The sequence below is a fragment of the Ammodytes marinus genome (genome assembly GCF_949987685.1).
Source record: "Ammodytes marinus genome assembly, chromosome: 3".
Lineage (NCBI taxonomy): Eukaryota > Metazoa > Chordata > Actinopteri > Uranoscopiformes > Ammodytidae > Ammodytes > Ammodytes marinus.
This window is the reverse complement of record NC_137232.1, coordinates 13,298,594-13,320,048: the sequence shown is the minus strand read 5'-3', so window position 1 is coordinate 13,320,048 and position 21,455 is coordinate 13,298,594. Positions and strand designations below refer to the sequence as shown.

Here is a 21,455-nt window from a genome sequence, read left to right as displayed (position 1 = left end):
AGACATTTTAATTGTGATGTCTATATAGGCCGCTTCCGCTTCACCAGAGCCGGCCCAAGCCTTCATGGGGCCCTAATTGGAATATGATTGGGGGCCCCTCTCCAATGAAAGTGCTGCCGGAATTATAGACGTTTATTAAATGTCATTCACACACCCAGTGTTTTCTGCTAGTGCCTCCAAAGTGCAGCTGGGTGAAAATAGTAGCCAGCCGAGATCCAGACCCTCCTAGATTTTTTTTTTACGTTTTTAAAGTGAAATGCATGAAGCTGGTGCACTCTGAGAGGAAAATTAAGTGGCTAAATCTGAGAAATTGTGTGTTAACAAATAATTTGGAGACACTGGGTCGGATGAATTAGAAGCCATTGAAGACATGGATTTTCCATAAAAATATTAATATAAAATCAAATATTATGGAGGGTCCTCTGGGTTGGGCTTGGAGCTCTTTTTCTTTTACTGGACATATTTCTCTGTAATATAATGAATGGATTTAAATGCAGTGAGAGGAACGAAGCAGAATAACTCTGTTGTCCAGCCATCTTTTTTTTCACAGACGAGGCTGAAATAGGCTATAGACTATAGGCCTATACACAGTGCATGGGCAACTGAGGGCAGCCCCATTTCCAAATGTTTTTAAATAAACTCAATACACACTGTGCATGGATGTGAACGTGACATGATCAGATAATTTTGGATTACCTCCCAGATGAACTGATTCAATTATTAGGCTATTAGTTATCTAGACCAAAACAGTGTATTCCTTTTTCTGTATGATAACTTACATGTGCATAATATGATGTCAATATCAAAACACACAAACTTGCTTAGGGCCCCTGGCGGTCAGGGGACCCGGAACATAACAGGAGGGTGATTACTGCCTTCCACCACTACTGCACCAGAAAAGAGTGGACCTATTTAAAGGCTTTTTCTCATTGTATTGTGGGAAACTTTGGGCAGATGCTCCAGGAGTAACTATTGGGCTGTCTGGTTGGCTTTCTATCACACAGCTATTCTCTCTCTCCCCTGCTGTGCGACTGACAGCCGAACGTAATAGTAAGCAGGTGGAGTCTAGGCCTTTATACCTGAAGGGCCCACTCCCCTTGTTACTACCCCCCCCCCCTCCAAATGGAATCAAAGTGACACAATGCACCCTACTGTTGCATCAAAGAAATCTCCCCCCTGTCTCTCGCTTAAGCTGGTTCTTCCTTTGAAGACCTCATCTGAAATCTGCTGTGTTTGACACTGGCAACTGTGGCTCCACTACGGTGTTGATTTACAAGCAGTGCGGGATATGCAGCAGAATAGCATCGTAGTGAGGGGCCTTTGTTTTGGTCTGTTTTAGGCCTACTCAATAGATTACATGTTAAAGGTGCACTATGCAGTTTCGAGGGAGGGGGGGTCGTTTACATTTGAAGAGCCTGCAGTTAGTTAGCCCGACGAGGTGTCCATGTATCAGGAATTAATGGACGCCGTGGAGGCGAGAACTGTCCGACACGCAGCGGAGGACAGTTGCCTTCACGAAGTCCATTAACCCCTGATACATGGACACCTCGAATTCTGTCGTTGCTAGGTCGTATCCTTGGTTGTTCCTATTGACTGGAGTACTGAACTACGTTGTGAACTACCTTATGGGTTTGCGATGGGTATTCCAGTTATTATACAAGGTCTCAGGTGTTGCTATGGAAACAAGTTGTTATTGGTTCGAAAAAAATCTAATTTGATCACTAAAAGGCATGAAAATATAAATGAGTGGCCTTGTTATTATTTTTATTAGTAGGTGACTAGGGTATATCACCATAAATCAATCAAAACTAAATTATTTTGAATAAATGCATGTGAACACAACTGTGGGCCTTGCTGCTGTAAACAACATCAGCGAAACAGTAACTTTTTCAGGAAGCTTTCTAAACTTCTTAAACAGTCTTCCAAGGATCCCATCTTCCTGTAAGGAAAGTTTGTTTATCAGTTATGAGAATATTATTGTTTATTCTAATATTGTTATTGTTATTTTACCTTCATTTTGTACCTACTGAATGCACTATGTACATCACTTTGGTCAGTGCAAACTGTTTTAAATGTGCTTTTATAAATACATTTTACTTACTAACTTACTTACTTACTTACTATGCCTGTGACACAAGGTTTTGAAAGCTTTTCCTGCGCCGATATGTGTTGAAGCGCTTCATTAAAAACAAGACTATTCAAAGGAGCGGATGCAGCAACAAGGATGCTGCTCGGTAATTAGTGTTGTGATCAGAATGTCGGCAACATAACACAGAGAGCAAGAAGTGCAGCACGGATGTTCTGCCGTGCGCTAGTCAAGGAGACTTCTAAAAAAAATACTTTATTTGTATATTTATTTTATAAACTTTCAGCTACAAGTGTCTGTGTGTGTAGGAGGTAATGTGATGAATGTGGTCCGTTAAAGATGGTTTTATAGGAGAAATATACAGACGCAAACAGACAAGGTTTAGTCAAATAAACAACTAAATGAAAATGTTTTACTTTTATGTTTTTACTAGTATGAAAGAAAGACATGAAGCAAAATAGCCAAACCTGTCCAAATTGATCAGTGCTTGAAAAAAAACACAATATTTCTGCCTACAATGTCTTGCTTTATCTACCTCAGAACTATGCGCACATTAAATAAGTCATAGAGCCCGTAAAACTGAACTGTGAAAACCTAAATTGGTGTTGCAGAGAATGCAGGAAGCAGCAGGAAAGAGTTGTCTGTTTTGTCAGGGGGTTGTCAGCGGAGGGAATTTGGTAGTATGTGGTTGCCCTGGAGACCAACTAAAGTGCATATACCCATGGGGCATTGCAGTATGCTGACAGCTCTCTCTCTCTCTCTCTCTCTCTCTCTCTCTCTCTCTCTCTCTCTCTCTCTCTCTCTCCACAGACTTTGCACTAACTGGCTAGTTGCTACTTCCAGGCGTGTCTCGCGTGGGTGGTCTTAGCTCTACTCTTTGATTAAAACATGTACGGGAGGCATGTAGCTACTAATGTAAGAAACCCAGGAAGTTTTGCTATATTTAAAACTAACACACACTAACACACACACACACACACACACACACACACACACGATTGCTGGAGCTGATGTACAATTTATAGTCGTGTTTTATTGACGTATCCTTTGAAATTATGTAGGTTTTTATAGTGATTATGAAACATTGATTTTTTGTATTTATTTTATATTGTTTTATAACTGCCCAAGAACTACAGATGCATATTAGCTTCTAGCTAACTAAGGTGAAACTGTTTTTAAATTGTGTGCTGCCCTGTTTAAAAAAATAAAATAAAGAGAAAAAAGTGTCTGCTATACACTATAACTATTGTTCTCTCTGTTACCGCTATGTGCAAGCCTATTTGGAAGTAGGGCCAAATGCGGTGGTAGGAACATTGCATGCTGGGTAAGATAGAGTATTTGCTGTGTGTATTATTATTAGAAAGGCCCTGTTTAAAGGCGGTGGGAAAAGTAGAATATTAATGAGTTACAAAAAAAAAATAATAATGTTATATACTATATGTGTTTTGTTATGTTTGCTATGTATTGGTTTGTTTTACTCTAAAAATGACTGAAAAATAAATTAAAACATTTATTATCCTCTTTTCCATCTCAATTGCTTCTGCATAAAAAGCTCTTTCTTTTATTCCAGTGTGAAATGAATAAATAAAAACCTTCAGATTCAGACCTCATCAGAGTAACACTTCTTCCCTTGTATTGATCCCCTGAAGAGCATGGGTTGTTTCACCACACTCACTTAAAAGTGATTCGCACCAAAAGCCTTCTTCTGTCAGAGATGCAGAGAAGTTAGAAGTTAGACGAAGTATCTGGGGAACCATGAAGTGTCTACCTCCAATACATCCAACCAAACTGCCTCTGTCTCTCTGTCTTTAGTCTTAATTTTCTCCCTTTATTTCAAAATGGAAGCTAGTCTGGTCTGCTGTATTTTATCTGCTTTGATTTAAAGGTGGAGTCAGTGATTGTGGAGAATGCTTATGTTTATCAGTGAATATCTCCTCACAATCTGCTACCTGTACAGTCAAGCGTGTGCGCTGACAGTGTTAATTAACACTCAGCCTAGTCTCTGTAAATGGGCATGTTGCTAGCTACAGTGTGCCCCCTTTTGATTTCATACCAGTTTTACAGAGTCTAGGCTGTGTATGATTAACACAATTTTTCCGCAGCGCACACACAGTACGGACAGGTATCGGATCGTGAGGAGATGGTCACTGATTTTGTTTTTTTTCTCCAGAATGGCTGACTCCACCTTTAACATCACCTGTAAAGTGTTATTTTTTTCCTACATTATAATATAATCAACATGACAGGCCGGCACAGAGCCCCATACACATTTTAAAAACTGCAGAACTTAATTGAGTTTGAGCCTTTTTTAATGCATTTGCAGACTCGCCCTGTCATTTAGCTAAACTATAATTTGACATAATTGCTGCATGATTAAGCAATACTATCATAATCGCAAAACAACTGGCCCCACAGAAAATGCATTTTCATATTTTGGAAGCTACAGACGACCAATGCTAAATTAAAAAGCTTGTAAACAAAAACTTAGTTCATCCGTATATCAAACTATTTGGATGCAGAAAAGACAACAGTAAGCATCATTTTAAATCGATCAAACATTGTTTAGCCTGCATTGTTTACAAAACACTTTTAAATGTACAACCTGGAATGTGTTAAACTGAACATTCCTTTTACTGCTTGCCTAAAGGTGCGAACACACTAGGCATTTTACACGCGTACAGACGCGTATGAAACCCGCCCCTTTTCCATAGGGAACCATTGGTTTACGCGCGTACATGGCGCGTAAATGCGTCACTCGCGCTAAAGCAACATTTTCACTCGCGCTAAAGCAACATTTTTACGCGCGTAGCTTTACGTGCGTAAATATTACGCGCGTATAGCTACGCGAGGAGTTCAAAAAATTGAACTTTTGTTGCTCCTACGCGAGACGATTAGCCGCGTTGGCCAATCAGCGTTGAGCTTGACCCTACGTCACATACATTGGCAGGGTCGGAGAACAGTGTACTGTACACAGAGGCTGATGCGAGACACCGAGGAGGAAATGTATTGCGGCGGCCGGTGCTGTATGAAGCCGCTCGGGGTTAGAATACGTGGGGAAAGTAAACCAGGAGAATGGACTTCCTGGTTAATTCAGTGAATATGTGTGCTTTAGCCGATAAACAAAGTTAGCGCCGTATAGCATTAGTTAACTCACCCTGTTGTGTGCGGGCGGCTAGCGCCTCATATTATGAACCCAAACATGACGACTGTCCGCGGGACTTTCACGACAAGTACACGAAGCACCGGTGTTGATCTACGCCAGCCACGGTCCCCTGTCACGGTCCCCTGTCACAGCCAGGTAGGGTAATTTTGGCTACTTGCCTTTATGTTGTGCCGCCGTGCACCGATGCTGCTGTAACTGTGTTTGTTATGTAGCTGCCGTGAATATGCAATGCTGTTTTAATGCTAGGCTATTTGTGCTGTTCAGTTTGTCTTTTGGCACAGTTGTTGGCCGTATTGTTGTTGTTTTTGTGTGGACATGCACGCTGTTGTGTCGGGTCGGTTCTGATCGCAGCCATGGTTGATAAGGGAAATACAATATCGGGAGGGAGACTCGTCACATTACGCGCGTATAACCTTTTTTGACACAAAATGATAAGCAACATTTTAGCCGCGTTACGCACGTAAATCTTACGCGTGTAAAATGCCTAGTGTGTTCGCACCTTAAGGCTATAAGATTTAAGCCGTTCATGTATCATACTTTAATACCGGGTCGATTTTAACTCTGTTTTGTGATAACTGTAAGTGTGTTTGTTTGTAATTGTTTGAGAAAGATATTCTGTCCTATCCACTAATAGACTACAGACCAAAATCATACAGTGGTGATTCCCCATCGTAATAAATAATGCATATGAATAGTAAATAAAAAACACTTTCTTGAGCATTGCCCTAATTAAATAAGGTTAGTATTTATTCATGTATATGTTCACACTGACACAGCAGCAGCTAGCCTCATTGTGTATCTATTTCCTTAATCACTGCTAGTAAACTAAGACTTAATCCTTACTTAGGCTATTACAGTGTGTACTCTAAAAGTGGAGAAATAGGCAACCAACTATCTAGTCTTAAAGTGGCTACAATGAACTTTCAGTTTTTCTTGATTCTAACCCTTTGGATTAAAGTGGTAGGGTTTTTACGACACCGGCGTCTACTGTCCTTAAGATATTTGCTAGTGCGTGTCGGCAGTGCGTGCATATCTTTAGGAAGAAAGTGAAAGAGAGACAGAGGGATAATGTGTTTATATGTGACTATATGTATCTCAGATTAATAATGGTAATATGACCATGGTGAAGCGTAGTATACTTTGATTTATAACCCAATATAATAATCACAGCTGGATGAATAAAGTTCCATCTTATCTTATCTTTGCCAGGACAACATGGTGTTAAATATACATTGAGACACAAGTACAGACACAATACTGTATAGTAAATAATACAACAATAAGCATGAAGAGATTGAGTCAATTTTAAATGTGTTGGAGACACAAACACATCACCAAGCAATCGTGTGTGCAATGCCAGTCGTCTGCAATAACATGGGAATGGTGTAGCGCCTCGGAGTGACAATCTCTTTGACTGACAGTAACAACACAGTACTTCAGAACAGGACAGGCTTCAATCTGGAGTCTAGCACATTTCACTGCAACGTCTGAGGAGTGGCTTATAGGAATATACAGCATCTAATCCTTTTATCAGAATATGTCTGCACACGCGCACACGCACACACACACACACACACACACACAACTGTTGCTGGCAATGCTGTGCTTGACTGCCTAGCTCAGTTTTACTATTGCTAAACAAGTCACATAATGTATTTCATTTCCATAACATGAGTTCAGATGTATCAAAGTAGTCGAAGCAATGGCAATACATAATATAAATGGTTTAATCTCACAACAAACAGCCTGCTTTACAGTCACACACACACACACACACACACACACAGCACAGAGATATTTGTACAGCTATTTTTATGAGGACAATCATTGAAATAATGCATTCCCTAGCCCCTACTCCTAACCATCGAAACCAAATGCCTAACCCCAACCTTTACACTAACCCTAACTCATACCTTCACCTTAAAACCTAGTATTAACCCTCAAACAGCCCTTGGGCTGTCCCAAAGTGAAAACCGGCAAAAATGTCCTCACTTTCCAAAAATGTCCTCACTCAGTCTACAACTGAAATTGGTTCTCACAAAAATAGTTGTACAAGCACACACGCACGCACGCACGCACGCACGCACACACACACACACACACACACACACACACACACACACACACACACACACACACACACACACACACACACACACACACACACACACACACACACACACACACACACACACACACACACACACACACACACACACACACACACTGTTGCCAAAAGCTATATAAGGGGGATGGGGGGATGGTTATACAAGCATGTTTACAGGACACTTCCTGTGGCTGAGCCCAGGGAGCATCATCTGTCCTCAGACAAACACACACTCACAGTTCCCAAAGCCAAGAAGAGCTTTTTGTGAAATCACTTGTAACTAAAAAGGCCTCCACCATGCCATGACTTCATCTAATAAAACAACCGTCACTAATTATACTGCAGCTACTGTGTATCCAGTCGCATACAAAACCCTCAAAATGACCCAGCAGGCACAGTTGAAAACAAGTAGAAATGCTGTTTCAGATTTGCTAAATACTGTAATTTTTACAATAAAGACACCCATTCATGTCAGCTATTCAGGGGGTGGTGGCAGACACGCACACACACACACACACACACACACACACACACACACACACACACACACACACACACACACACACACACACCTAACATAATAATGGCCTGTCTTCTAGTTTAGACAGAGCTAATCTGGCTGCATTAATTAAAGGCTTATGAAAATTAAAGGCTGACTCAAATTCATGGAACTCCTTTTAGAGAAAATCAAAAATAACCCCGAAGAGACAAACTGTTAAATACATAACAAACTTAGGGCCAGCATCACAAAGAATGTTGTGTGTGTGTGTGTGTGTGTGTGTGTGTGTGTGTGTGTGTGTGTGTGTGTGTGTGTGTGTGTGTGTGTGTGTGTGTGTGTGTGTGTGTGTGTGTGTGTGTGTGTGTGTGTGTGTGTGTAAATAGTTCCATGATTTCAGTAGAAATAGGAGTCACAATCTGCCCCGTTTTAGCACAATATCCACAAAAGAATTTCCACTAATTATATGCCCACAGCAGCGCATAACTTTTATGCATTATTGTGTCATGGTGTGTCGTACAGAGACAATAAAGCTTTTGTAAATTGAATTTGAATTGAGAGAGAGAGAAAGAAATCGCCTATGTCATACATGGGTCTGAGCTACGATACATTTAACCACAGTTACTGCCTGTTGCTAATGCTATTAGCTCCGGTCTTTGTGAATCAGATGGTGTTTGCAACAAGGCTTATTTGCATAGGAAGGGAGCAATGTTGTGCCAAATTTGGGAAGATTCCCTAATTTACGTAATGTATGGGACAGGCGCACCCAGAACCCTGTCTGCTCGTGAATTGTAAGCTAGCTTTTTGTCTCATTAACACAGGTTTAGCGGCCAAAAAAGACTATATGTGGACCTTTAAACTACTTAAAATTTTCAAAATGTATGTTCAAGGTCTTTAACAGCAGATATGTGGGAAGTGAGTGATGCACATTGTCCTAAAGTACATGCCCTAGCTGCTACCACTATGAGTGAGGAACAAGCACTTTATTTTACTTGACCATTTTATACATTTGAACAAATCAAAAGTGAAGGACACAAGGCATCGCCCGAAGGCTGCCTGAGTCTGAGGGACCAGCTATGGGACTTTAGTGCACAGTGTTTTACCCTCTTTTCATTGACATTAATCAATGTCATTAAATTGTGAAAGTTCTACAGCAAAAGGTACAATAATAAACCGCAAAATAACAAGACCACTTGGAGCAGCTTTTTGCTATACTCCACTTTTGCCAGCAATTCAAGTCTTGAGACAAATGATGTTGTAAAGATTGTCCTCCAATCAGATGCCCCGCTGTGCAGGACGCCCTCACAACACAAGCTCACACAGACAGAAGCAAATTGTACGCTTCAGTGTGTGACAGAAGAAAAAGTATAGAGGTTTTGTTTAGTTTACACCGTGTTCCAAATTATTACGCAAATTGGATTGAAGTGTCATAAACATTACATTTTTAGATTTTCAATAAAACTCATGTATGATATTGTGTCTCAGGGCACCTTGGATCATTGGGATCAATCTCAGACACCTGTGATAATTAGTTTGCCGGGTGATCCCAATCAAAGGAAATCTACTTAAGAAGGACGTTCCACAATATTAAGCAGGCCACATATGTTTCAAGCACTATGGGAAAGAAAAATTATCTCTCTGCTGCCGAAAAGCGTCAAATAGTGCAATACCTTGGACAAGGTATGACAACATTAGATATTTCAAAAAAACTAAATCGTGATCATCGTACTGTGAAGAGATTTGTGGCTGATTCAGAGCACAGACGGGTTCGTGCAGATAAAGGCACAATGAAGAAGATTTCTGCCAGACAAATTCATCGAATATAAAGAGAGCAGCTGCTAAAATGCCGTTACAGAGCAGCAGACAGGTATTTGAAGCCGCTGGTGCCTCTGGAGTCCCGCAAACCTCAAGGTGTAGAATCCTCCAGAGGTTTGCAGCTGTGCATACACCTATTATTCGGCCACCCCTAAACAATGCTCACAAGCAGAAATACATGAAGACTGATTTTCAAACAGTCTTGTTTACTGATGAGTGCCGTGCAACCCTGGATGGTCCAGATGGATGGAGTAGTGGATGGTTGGTGAATGGCCACCATGTCCCAACAAGGCTGCAACGTCAGCAAGGAGGTGGTGGAGTCATGTTTTGGGCCGGAATCATGGGGAGAGAGCTGGTTGGCCCCTTTAGGGTCCCTGACGGTGTGAAAATTACCTCTGCAAAGTATGTAGAGTTTCTGACTCACCACTTCCTTCCGTGGTACAAAAAGAAGAACCGTGCCTTCCGTAGTAAAATCATCTTCATGCATGACAATGCACCATCTCATGCTGCAAAGAATACCTCTGTGTCATTGGCTGCTATGGGCATAAAAGGAGAGAACCTCATGGTGTGGCCCCCATCTTCCCCTGACCTCAACCCTATTGAGAACCTTTGGACCATCCTCAAGCAAAAGATCTATGAGGTTGGAAGGCAGTTCACATCAATACAGCAGCTATGGGAGGCTATTCTGACATCCTGCAAAGATATTCAAGCAGAAACCCTCCAAAAACTCACAAGTTCAATGGATGCAAGAATTGTGAAGGTGCTATCAAAGAAGGGGTCCTATGTTAACATGTAACTTGGCCTGTTTAGATGTGTTTGATTGAAATAGCTTTTGATTTCACTAAATATGACCTCCACATTCTGCAAATTCAACAAATGGCCATTTTTAGTTCTTTACAACCTATAAAATGTTTTGAAACTCTGTTGTGCATAATAATTTGGAACAGTGCATTTTGAGTTTTTTATTTTTTAAAGAAAATACTGTTATCATTGAGAGGTTAGTTCAATAAAATGTGAATCATACTTTAGCGGTTGATGACTTAAATTATACTGACTGTCATTTGCATCGGCTATTTAGGAAAATCGGAGAAAAAAATTATTTGCATAATAATTTGGAACATGGTGTATTAAGATCACTATTAGTGTCTGTCTTAAACAGTAGCTACTCTTACTAGGGTCTCTATTCAAAACAGTGGAGTGAGCGATTTTGGAGAATGCTTGTGGTGTTAATACACAGCCTAGGCTCGGTAAATGGGCATTTTGTTAGCAACGGTGGGCCCCCTTTGTTTACATACCCTTTGTTTACAGAGCCTACACTTTGTATTAACAACAGATTTTTTTCAGCGCACACACAGTATGGACAGGTAGCGGATCATGAGTAGATATGCACTGATTTTGACAACAAGCGTTCTCTAGAATTGCTGACTCCACCTTTAAGGTCAGTGAAATATAGTGAATATCTAGCTTAACAGTCTCATATACCTAATACAAGCTGGTGATTCAATCAGTTGTTAAAAGGCTGATGTATATTAAACTTAAAGACCGTGACAGGAGGGGCGCCCTTAGCTCAGTTGGTAGGGCGTCCGCCCCGGGCTGGGCCCAGCAGCAGACCCGGGTTCGATTACCACCCGAGGTCGTTCTCTGCATGTCATTCCCCTCTCTGCCTCATTTCACCTCTGTCTCTTCACACTGTCAAATAAAGCATGAAAAATGCCCAAAAAATATCTAAAAAAACAAAAAATAAACATGTTTCATTAAAAAAAAGACCGTGACAGTTGGTGAGAAAAGGGGCGTTCAACGTAATTCCTAATGACATGTTCTGATGTACAAGATGAATGGATGAGGCACAACAAGCGGAAAAAATACTCTCCTTCCATGTCCTTCATTTTGTACATAGAAAAATTGAATGAGACTTCATGTTAAAGCTGCATAGCAACCAAGCATTCCATCTTAGCGCCATAGGTTATTCTGAGAAATGTATCTATTTGCTTTCTGGTATGAGTGTAAGATGAGAAGATTGATATTATACAAAGTGCATATCTTGTACAGTTAATATGAGGCAGCAGCCAGCAGCTTGTCGGATTAGTTTAGCATACACCGCTACACAAGCTGCCTACAAGCAAAACACCTGCTATCTCCCGCGTGTAATCTGTGCAGGAAACTGAGTGTAAAAAGAAGTGCGTTAAAGTGCTATGTGGGTCTCAGTGTTGGATGTCTTCCTGAGGTCTTGTTACTTAACCAGGCCAATAAGTAGTGGCTTAAAATGTATCATCAATCTGAGCATATTTTTCCAAATGGTTAAAACATTCTTAAAACTTACCACAATGTCAAGATTGTTTTGTTAAGCTTCCCACAAGAAACTTTTAAATATATAAATATTTCTATAAAAAAAATTCCTATGATAATCATAATTGACCACTGACAGTAACATCAAAAGAGACCCTCAGTGAAAACAACAGTTTATTTATATAGTTATTATCAATGCCTTCACTCGGTTTAGATTTCCAGAGAAATATGACAAAACGATAACCACAGGCAGACCGGAACATCCTTAATCAAAGTTTACTTCGCTTCACCATCGTCATATTACCATTATTAATCTGACAGTCACAAATAAATACTTCATAAAAATACACGCGCCACCGGAATGCACTAGCAAAGATCTTTAGGAGAGCATTCATTTGTGTCGTAAAAAGACTACTGCTTTTGTCCAAAGGGGGCACTAGAATCAACAAAAACTGAAAGTTCCTCTTAGCTCCTTTAATCAAAATGCAGATTGGGGGTGTATAGGTAAGTTAATTAAACACAATGGGGCTAACTGAGTATCTTATTATTCCACATTATCCACCATTTCAATGTTACCAGATATATTTCAAGTATAGGCCTACAACATTAGCCTCCAATGATTCCTGGCTACCTGCCAAAGTGCTTTGTAAACCAACTTACCTAGCACATCTAAAAATGTGTCATTATTTCCTCATAGCTGTGGTTCGTCCATACCTGACTCACAAAAGGGATAATTAGTGCTTTTAGTGTGTTCAATTACTGCAGTCAAGTGGACGGATTAAGACCAGTCAGCGCTTGTTATTTACAACAGGTGTGAACAGTCGGTGTGCCAGCCACGGATGGAAATATATTTACTGCATCTGCACATTTGATTTAACTTGCACCTGGAACACATTATCCACGCCAACAAAATACGTTCTAAATGTGAGGGTGCGCTTGTGAAAAAAAACAGAAAACTATCTAATAAAAGCAAAGAAAATTCCCAAACATGATCTAAAAAGAAAAGTAATAATTTTAAATTTAGTCAGTTGGGAATGTTTCAACTACAATTCTTATTAAGAGAATGAGTACATACATAGATATACAGCTCTGGAAGAAATTAAGAGACCTCTCCAAATGTTCAGTGTCTCTTGTTTTACTCTTTAGAGGCATATTTTAGAGTAACATGAATAACATTTTGATTTTATATTATAAACCAAACTTGTCATTTAGAGCATTTTCAATAAGTAATGTAGGGATAAAGATTTAAGAAAAATCCAGACTGGTCGTTTTTTCCGGGGCTGTATGATACAGGGCCGTATATGATACAAGACTGTAATGCATTATAAGAGGCATGGATATAGTAGATATTAGATGATGTTGTGTGCTGTATTGGTTGTTAATAAGGTGATGAAATTGGTGACATTCGGTATTTGAATACAATTGAATAAATGATAATATGATAAATTGATGGTTTACGCTTCAATTTTGAAACATGACATTATTGACTATTTTTTAAAGGGGCTATTAAAGGGCTTCCTGTCAACTCAGCACTGATGGTGGGTCATAACGGGGTCATAAACCTCGGTGGCATCCTAAGTTATGGACCATTCATAATTTACTTCCGTCTCTTCGCATTCCACTTATAGGGGCTGTTCCACTCATTACTACAAAGAAAAAACACTACCACCTTTGTCCAAAGGGGGCGCTAGAATCAAGAAAATGTTCCTTGAAGCCACTTTAATGTGCTATGCTCAAAAAAAATAATTAAAATACATTAATTTATGTATTCATTCATTCAATTGTCAAAGAGTCAAGATTCCTGAGACATGTAATGTGGGTTCCAAAAGTTACTTAGCAGTTTTTCAGCTTTCCTATATCTCTCGATGCACTTGCCACTGTCTCATATATGCCTCGTTATGAACACATGGTTCACTGTGCAATAGTTATATCTATATATTAGTTTTAAAACATTTACGATTTTTTTTACCAATTCTTAATGTTGTCGTTTTATAAAAAAAATATTAATTATGCATTTAATGACCATTCATTAATAGCGTTAAGTAAGCATTAACTATCAGTTAATTAATTTCCCCTCACCACAAATTCCACTTCATTTGAGAGCCTCTACCTCAATTTCATTATATACTTTGTGCATTGCCAATATGATATGCACAGTCCAACCCGCAGCATTATGTTCTAATTTGGTATTAAACTGCAGAGACCTCTGACATCCTCCTTACCGAAAATCTTAACCGTCATGAATAAAGCATTTAGCGGGGAGCCCCTGTCCACCTGCGCTTTCACTGAAGGAACCATTTGAAAATAAAAAAGTAGAGAATAGGATTTGGCCTTCAGCTGCCCTCAGAAATACTGGATCCTTTCAAATACAAAACTAAAAAGGCAAGATGATCCCAATGCCTTGCTCCCCTCACTGTCTCTGTGTTTGTATGTATCCATAGAAACAAGGGACTGATCCAGTGTGAAAGGAAAATCCACTCTCTCGCTATTTCTGCCTTGAATGTCCCTTTGGTTAAAGGTACAGTGTGGATTGAAGGTGGTGTATTTTGGTGGCATCTAGTAGAGGGCAAAGTTCTAGATTGCAACGCTCCCCATTGCTAACCCTTTCTGTTCGGAGAATTTACAGACACTACGGTGGCCTTTAAGGTAGGGCTGCTCGATTATGGCAAAAATGATAATCACGATTATTTTGATTGATATTGTAATCACGGTTATTAAAGACGATTATTCATTGTAGGGATGCACCAAAATGAAAATTCTGCCAATTCTTTCAACATTACATAAACAAAACTCCCAATTGTGCTCCTCAAACATAGCCTACAGCTAAAAAGCCACACAAAATAAATAATCAGTAAAACCTTCGAATCTAAGAGTAAAATTTATATTTTACTAGGGATGTGATTGTGAACAATTCATTGATTTGTACTTCGACTTATAAGAGGAGGTAGGCTATGAATCTACAAAAATATCGACTTATTGCCTTCTTTTTTTTTGCAGTGCACGTTGAGTTGCTGTAAAAAAAACTACACCACAGCTGACACCGTAATGTTCAGACTTCAGAATTTGCATCAGAGCGCTGATCATAAAAAATTAGACGCTTTATTTAAACAAAGTCCATGCTTAGGTGCTGGTTGTAACTTTTCGTCTGTAGACTGAAACTAACGGAGGGGGTGCGTCTCACTGTATATTTGCTCTTGTCGCGCAGATAGTTTGCTGACATGGCACAATATATTCAGGCTCGAGAAATGCAATCAGAAAGCAGAAGCCTTTCCCCTCAACAACGTTAACGTGCAGGAATCCCCGACTATCATTTTACCCGTAAAGCCACAGAGCTTTTTTGCGCGGCGGCTCACACCGGCAAGTTCTCACAGTGAATGACACCGTTACCCACCGCCATCACAGTGTCTCAATCACACCATGTTTCACCGAGTGAAACGCTGCTACAATCGCGCAAGGCTTTTGTGTTTCGGTGTAACATCCTGGAAGAGCGTTTTAACTTTATGCTGAATAAACAATTGCACTGGAATCGCTGAAAGCGACAGTGTTCGGGCGGGGCGGAGCGCAGGTGGAGACAGAAGGGTGCGCTGCATTTACTACACATGACCCGGCGTGCCGCACAATAACCGTTTTATTACGATTATCTTGTTTTCATGATCGAGGGAAGCCAAAATTGTAACCGAAATTCAATTAATCGCCCAGCCCTACTTTAAAGGCCTACTTCACCGGTTTGAATATGAAGGTGTATTGAATTCTGAGATCCTATGTAGTATAAATGTGCGAAAAAAATTTAAATCGGTTCATCCTAGACTGAGAAAAGGCAGAAAGAGTGTTTTTTTTAACCCTATATTTCTCTTTCTCGTGACATCACAGAAAGAGAAATATAGGGTTAAAAAAAAAACTTACTTTGTAAATATTACTGTGATGTCTTTTACTGTGACATCACAGTAATATTTACAAAGTACGTTTTTTTTCACCTTCATATTCAAACCGGTGAAGTAGGCCTTTAAGGACAAAAAAGCTAGTTATTAAAGATGGCATCATCCACCACTGCCTCAAATCCTTCCACAATATATGTGGAATCCTAGATTTGCAAAGGCTCATTCTAAGGGTATAAAATAAAAGACCACTGTTATATGCACATACTGGACTTTTATCTATGAATATCGAAAAACATGTTCATTTGTACATTCGTATCTTCACACTATAGGCCCATGATACAATACAAAATGAGCCAATCTCAGCTCTGTATATGCTTAATATAGAAATGTGCACACAGTCACGAACACATACAATAATGTGTGGTATACTGTGCTGCATGTCGATTCTCATTTTGTATGTTCCTTTCATGCTTTTCTATGGAGGACAAATGTTCAAGCCCTGTCAATGTGATAACTGCTAGGTCTTATTTTAGCTTCAATGACTGTGAGTGAGTGACTGCCTTGTCCGCGAGAGCAACAGAGAACAGAAAGAAGCTTTCTGTACATGCGTGGGAAGGCTGACGTTGATATGTGTCAAAGTATTCAACTAGAGCCATACTCTCTCACACTAAAGGTTGACAGGACAATGCTAATGTAGAATTGTGAAAAATATATTATTGCACTGAGTGATAGGTGAGTGAGTGAGTGAGTTTGACTATAAAACATTACCATGGCCTTCACATCCTATTCAAAACCAGACATTTTTTCCATATCGAAATAGACCTGCTAACATTTTTCTCTAATATTTCTCCATTTCACAGACACACTTGTGACGTTTCCACCAGACCAAAGTCATCTCCCTCCAGGGCTAGCCTACAGCAAGGGCAGGCAGTGCACTTTAATCAGCATATATACTGCAATTTCAGACTGGACATGGAATCTAGACGGTCTCTTTCACACAGTCATTAAGAGCAAGCAATGTTTGCACTCACTTCTGATGGAAGCCCTTCACTGCAGTGGCCTTCCCATCCTATTCCAACTTCCAAACCAGCTATTTTCCGTATTTAAAGATGCACTATGTAACTTTGTGTGTCAGAGAAGTGAACATTTTCTAAAGTATATTCTCATGCCTTATACATATAAACTTTCCTCAAAGTAAAATGTGATCCCTGGAACACTGAAGTTAGAAAGTTTCCTGAAAAGTTACTGTTTCACTGTCGTTGTTTACAGCAGCAGGCCCCACAGTTTGGTTTATTCTAGTCTTAGGTTTGGTTCCAGGGGCCTCAAACTAATTTAGTTTGAATTTCATGATGATATAATTATTCAATACTAAGAATTACATGTAGAGAAAATCTGTTTTGCAAACTAACTGAATTCTCTGCAAAATGCAAACAAATCCCTCTCCTCTGAAACTGCATAGTGCGACTTTAAATATCGAAAAAATGTCTCCATTTCACAGACAGACCTTGTGATGTTACCACCAGAACAAAGTCATCTTCCTTCAGGGCAAGCCTACAGCAAGGGCAGCTAGGAACTCCAATTTAATCAGCATATATAGACTACTGCAATTTGAAAGTGGACTTGGAATCTAGACAGTTATATATCAGCCTCTCATTCATACAGTCATTAGGAGCAGCCCATGTTTACACTTATGATGGACAAGTTGAAAGCATCTTTCATTAATCGGCTGATCTCACAAGGAAAATTCCAGCTTTTGCACTAACCATCTCTCTATGATTAAGTGTAAAAAGGCAGACTTGACACATTCGTATTACACATACAGTGTTGACTGTAGTGTCTACTTGTGAGGCTGTTGGACAATAATATGCATGCCGGGGCGTCGTAAGTTGGCGAAAATTAGGATGAGCTTAAAGGCCCGAGACTGACAGGGGCCCCAACATTTTTTTTCTTTTTTATTAAACTATAATAATTCATAAATAATTGACATTATAAAGTAATGTTATATTTACAATGTAATTACTTATAAAAAGGGGTTCAGTCAAGAATTAGCCATCCAAAGCCTCTATTTATAAATGTACTGGAGAGGGGAGGGGGAGGGCAGGGCAATACGTTTTCATGGGGCCCACAATCCCTGGCTACGCCCCTGCAATGCCATGCATGCAGCACAGCCAAGCAGCCAGACAAAAAGTTGAAGAAAATAAGAAATCATAGAATTATAACAACAACATTCACAGAATAATGACTTGTGCACGGTTTGATTTAAGATGAAAAGCCTTTTAACAGCAATATAAATGTGTTTCAATGGAGACCAATGTGAATTTCACACCCAACATTCATTTTCCCACATTAAAAACCCAATACAAACCAATGTATCGTCATTGATGAGCCCGGACCAAGTAGATTATATTGTTTCTGAACATAACTGTCATAATTATATTTACAGTTTCGTACTTACTGATGTGCATAGAATTTTTTTGGCATGCATGCTAAACTCTGCGTAACACCGGCCCGGGACCATTCAACACAGTAGGCTATGAAACTAGCCCTATGCAATGAGAGCATCCCTTCAATTACAAGCTCCCCCGTTGTTTTCAGATAGTTGCATTTATAAAACGATTCTTCCCAGAGCCGTAAGTGAGTGTGAAAAGGCCACGTTACGCTGGTTCTACTTACTCTTTAGCGCAGTGATGAGCATGGTGCCATCCTTGATCAGATCTTTGATGAATTTGTTTGTCCTCTCCAACTCAAACTCATGGCATTTCAGTCGCTCTCTGAAGTCCGGGCTGTCCACGAACGAGTCACTGAACTCCAAAGTGGGGAGCCCCATTGTAAGCGCTTAAAAGTTTTCCTTTTCAAACTGTATGCTTGCTATTCAACTCCTATGCATCAGAGGCTGTGAGCGGGGTTTTCTTTTGCATCGCATAGGATAGTTCCGATGTAGCGCTAATACAGCCGTCTGTCTCCAAGTTCTTCTTCCCCCAAAAAAACTTTTCCTGCTTCAGTCCGTTTAGTGGTTCACTTCCGCTTTGATTTTCTCCGCTGTTTTCTCGAGCTTTACCTATCATGTTAAAACAGTGGTCGCGCCGTGACTCCTGCTGGTTAAGTTTGGGTGGTTTTACTGACGTTTCTGGAGTCCACCGGGGGAATAGGCGCTCAGAGGGAAAATAGTCTGTGTAAAAGGTGCATACTAATGAGATGAGGCTACACATCAAATTATAATGTGTAGCCAAATTTAAGTTAGGATCAGATAGTGTATTAATGTTAGTTAAAGTTTGTGAAACAGCTGGCATTCAGCTGTTTAGTTCAAGTTTGGGTCTGAAGCAGGAATATGTTTTATCACATGACATGGCCTAGGCTACTTCTGACAAAGTCTATTGACAAAGTAGATAGCCTACACAATATACTTGAAAGCATCGTCAAATAGATCACTCTGTAGGCCTACATTGACACCAGCATACAGTAGCCTACTGATGCTGACATATACAGTATATACACCTTGATTTAAATCTGGCCACTATTTCATCGGAGGAATAGTATGCCTATCTGTTTACATTTCACTGATTTTGTACTAGCCTATTGTTGTAAAAAAAAAAAATACAAACCCAAACTCATTGCTACACTTTTACAGAATTGTTATCTTTTCACCCTTCATAGCTTTGACTCAGCCACATCTTACCATTTTGTGAGAGAGTCTGTGTGTGTGTGTGTGTGTGTGTGTGTGTGTGTGTGTGTGCGCGCGTGTATTAAATTATGTTAGTAGGTTTTCCTTTTTTAAAGTCTTGAACTGTGTACTCTGCAGAAATTACGGGTAATCAGAGTGGAATTAGGGAAGGTTTTGGTGAGAAGGGTCTGTAGTAATATCTTTCTAAATAGAAGCTATTAAAACAGCTTTCTAATTGGAGTCAGGGGAACTTGTCACATTTTCTTCACACAACGGCAAAAGGATAGCGATAATGATGTCACACTGTTAATGAGTGTTTTGCTACCGGCGCGCAATGGAGGCATTAAAGCCCATGTAAACCCAAATCCACAAAATCCTCCTGTAGCCTATCATTTGGGGAGTTAGTTCCATGATAGGAAAGCATCTGGTAAGAGTTATAGGCATATTGTATCAATCCAAATGAAAGATATTGTCATTTTAGTTTAATAAACTTGACAGAAATTTGGTTTAGATGAGGCGGGGCTATGCTCTGGTTCTTATTACACAATATGTATTTTTGAACCAATCACGGCAGTTTTATGAATGTTTCAAACGTTCTATAAAAACAATGACTGTTGCCATGGAGATTGTTTCATATAACCATGCACCTCACTGTCCTGTCAAACGATCTAGACAGTAAACTTTTTTTTTTCAAATAATATTTATGAACATTTATTTACAATCAGGTTTTTGTAAAAGCATATTGAGACACCCAACTTTGATATTGATTTGAACTATTTTAGACCAGGTTTCCAGAGGCTTTATATCTTTAGTATGAGCGTCTACTTTTTGGTGCTTTTGACCCTCAGGGAGGCTGGGAGGAGGCGCAATTGTTGTGGCACTGGCTTACACTCTCTCTCACACACACACACACACACACACACACACACACACACACACACACACACACCATCAATAATTTAATGCTTTGCTATCGAGAGCTATCAGACCATAAGCTTATTTTGTGGATTGGGGGCAGGCACTTTTTCTCAGTGTCATTTGGCAGATGGCCTTGTACCCTCCTTCCTTAATAACTAAGTGGCAACCTCTCCTAATAGGATACCTGCTTTGACTGTAGCTAGCACACAGATAAATCACTGCAGACAGTTAACCTTCTCGGCCAGGGGCTTGTGGCTGCAGCCCAGTTTGTTAGTGTGTGTTAACGTCAAGTTGCAGCAATGGCCAGACCGTAGCCCTATATGGAAATAAATGTTGTTTTTCTTTTTGTGCCAGGAAGAAAATTGTCCAAGCCATTTTTTTATCTGTTATTGATTACGGTGATATTTTATATATGCACGCAAACTCATCATCTCTGAAATTGCTAGATTCTGTGTACCATGCAGCATTACGGTTTGTCTCAAACTCTGGATTCCGAACGCACCATTGTAAATTGTATGAGAAAGTTGGTCTGTCTTCCTTATACACCCGTAGGATGGAACACTGGTATATGTTCCTTTATAAGGCAATTTTGTACGATCTGCCTCCTTATTTGTGTTCTCTAATGGTTCCTAAAAACAGTGCTCGTATCACTCGGTCTAGCAGTCTGATTATGTATAACGTTCCTCGGACTCGCACTGCGTTTGGTGAAAGTGCCTTTAAATCTTTTGCCCCCTCATCATGGTGTAAGCTACAGGAACACCTTAAACTTGAATCCCTTATCACCATGAACAATTACAAAAGCAGGATTAAGGACTATTTAACCGCAAACTGTACATGCCCGGTTACTGAACACTGACTTACTGCCAATGAGATTGATGCTTTGTGACTTTTTATTTTATTTTTATTTACTTTTTATTGTGTTTTGTGTCTTGTTTTAAGTGTGAAATTTTGTTTTTTAATGTGAAACTTTTATGTTTTTATGCTGCCTTCTTGGCCAGGACTCTCTTGGAAAAGAGATTTTGAATCTCAATGAGTATATTCCTGG

General features: G+C 39.8%; 1 protein-coding gene across 1 annotated transcript in view; it reads right to left on the bottom strand.

The window, feature by feature from the left end:
* arhgap42b (Rho GTPase activating protein 42b) overlaps positions 1-18,797 on the bottom strand; it is a 106,332-nt gene extending 87,535 nt beyond the window's left edge. The window contains exon 1 of the mRNA XM_080053768.1: positions 18,505-18,797. Coding sequence (XP_079909894.1) covers positions 18,505-18,658 — 154 coding nt within the window. The 5' untranslated portion in view covers positions 18,659-18,797. The remainder of the gene's footprint in view (positions 1-18,504) is intronic.
* Between the last annotated feature and the right edge of the window lie 2,658 nt (positions 18,798-21,455).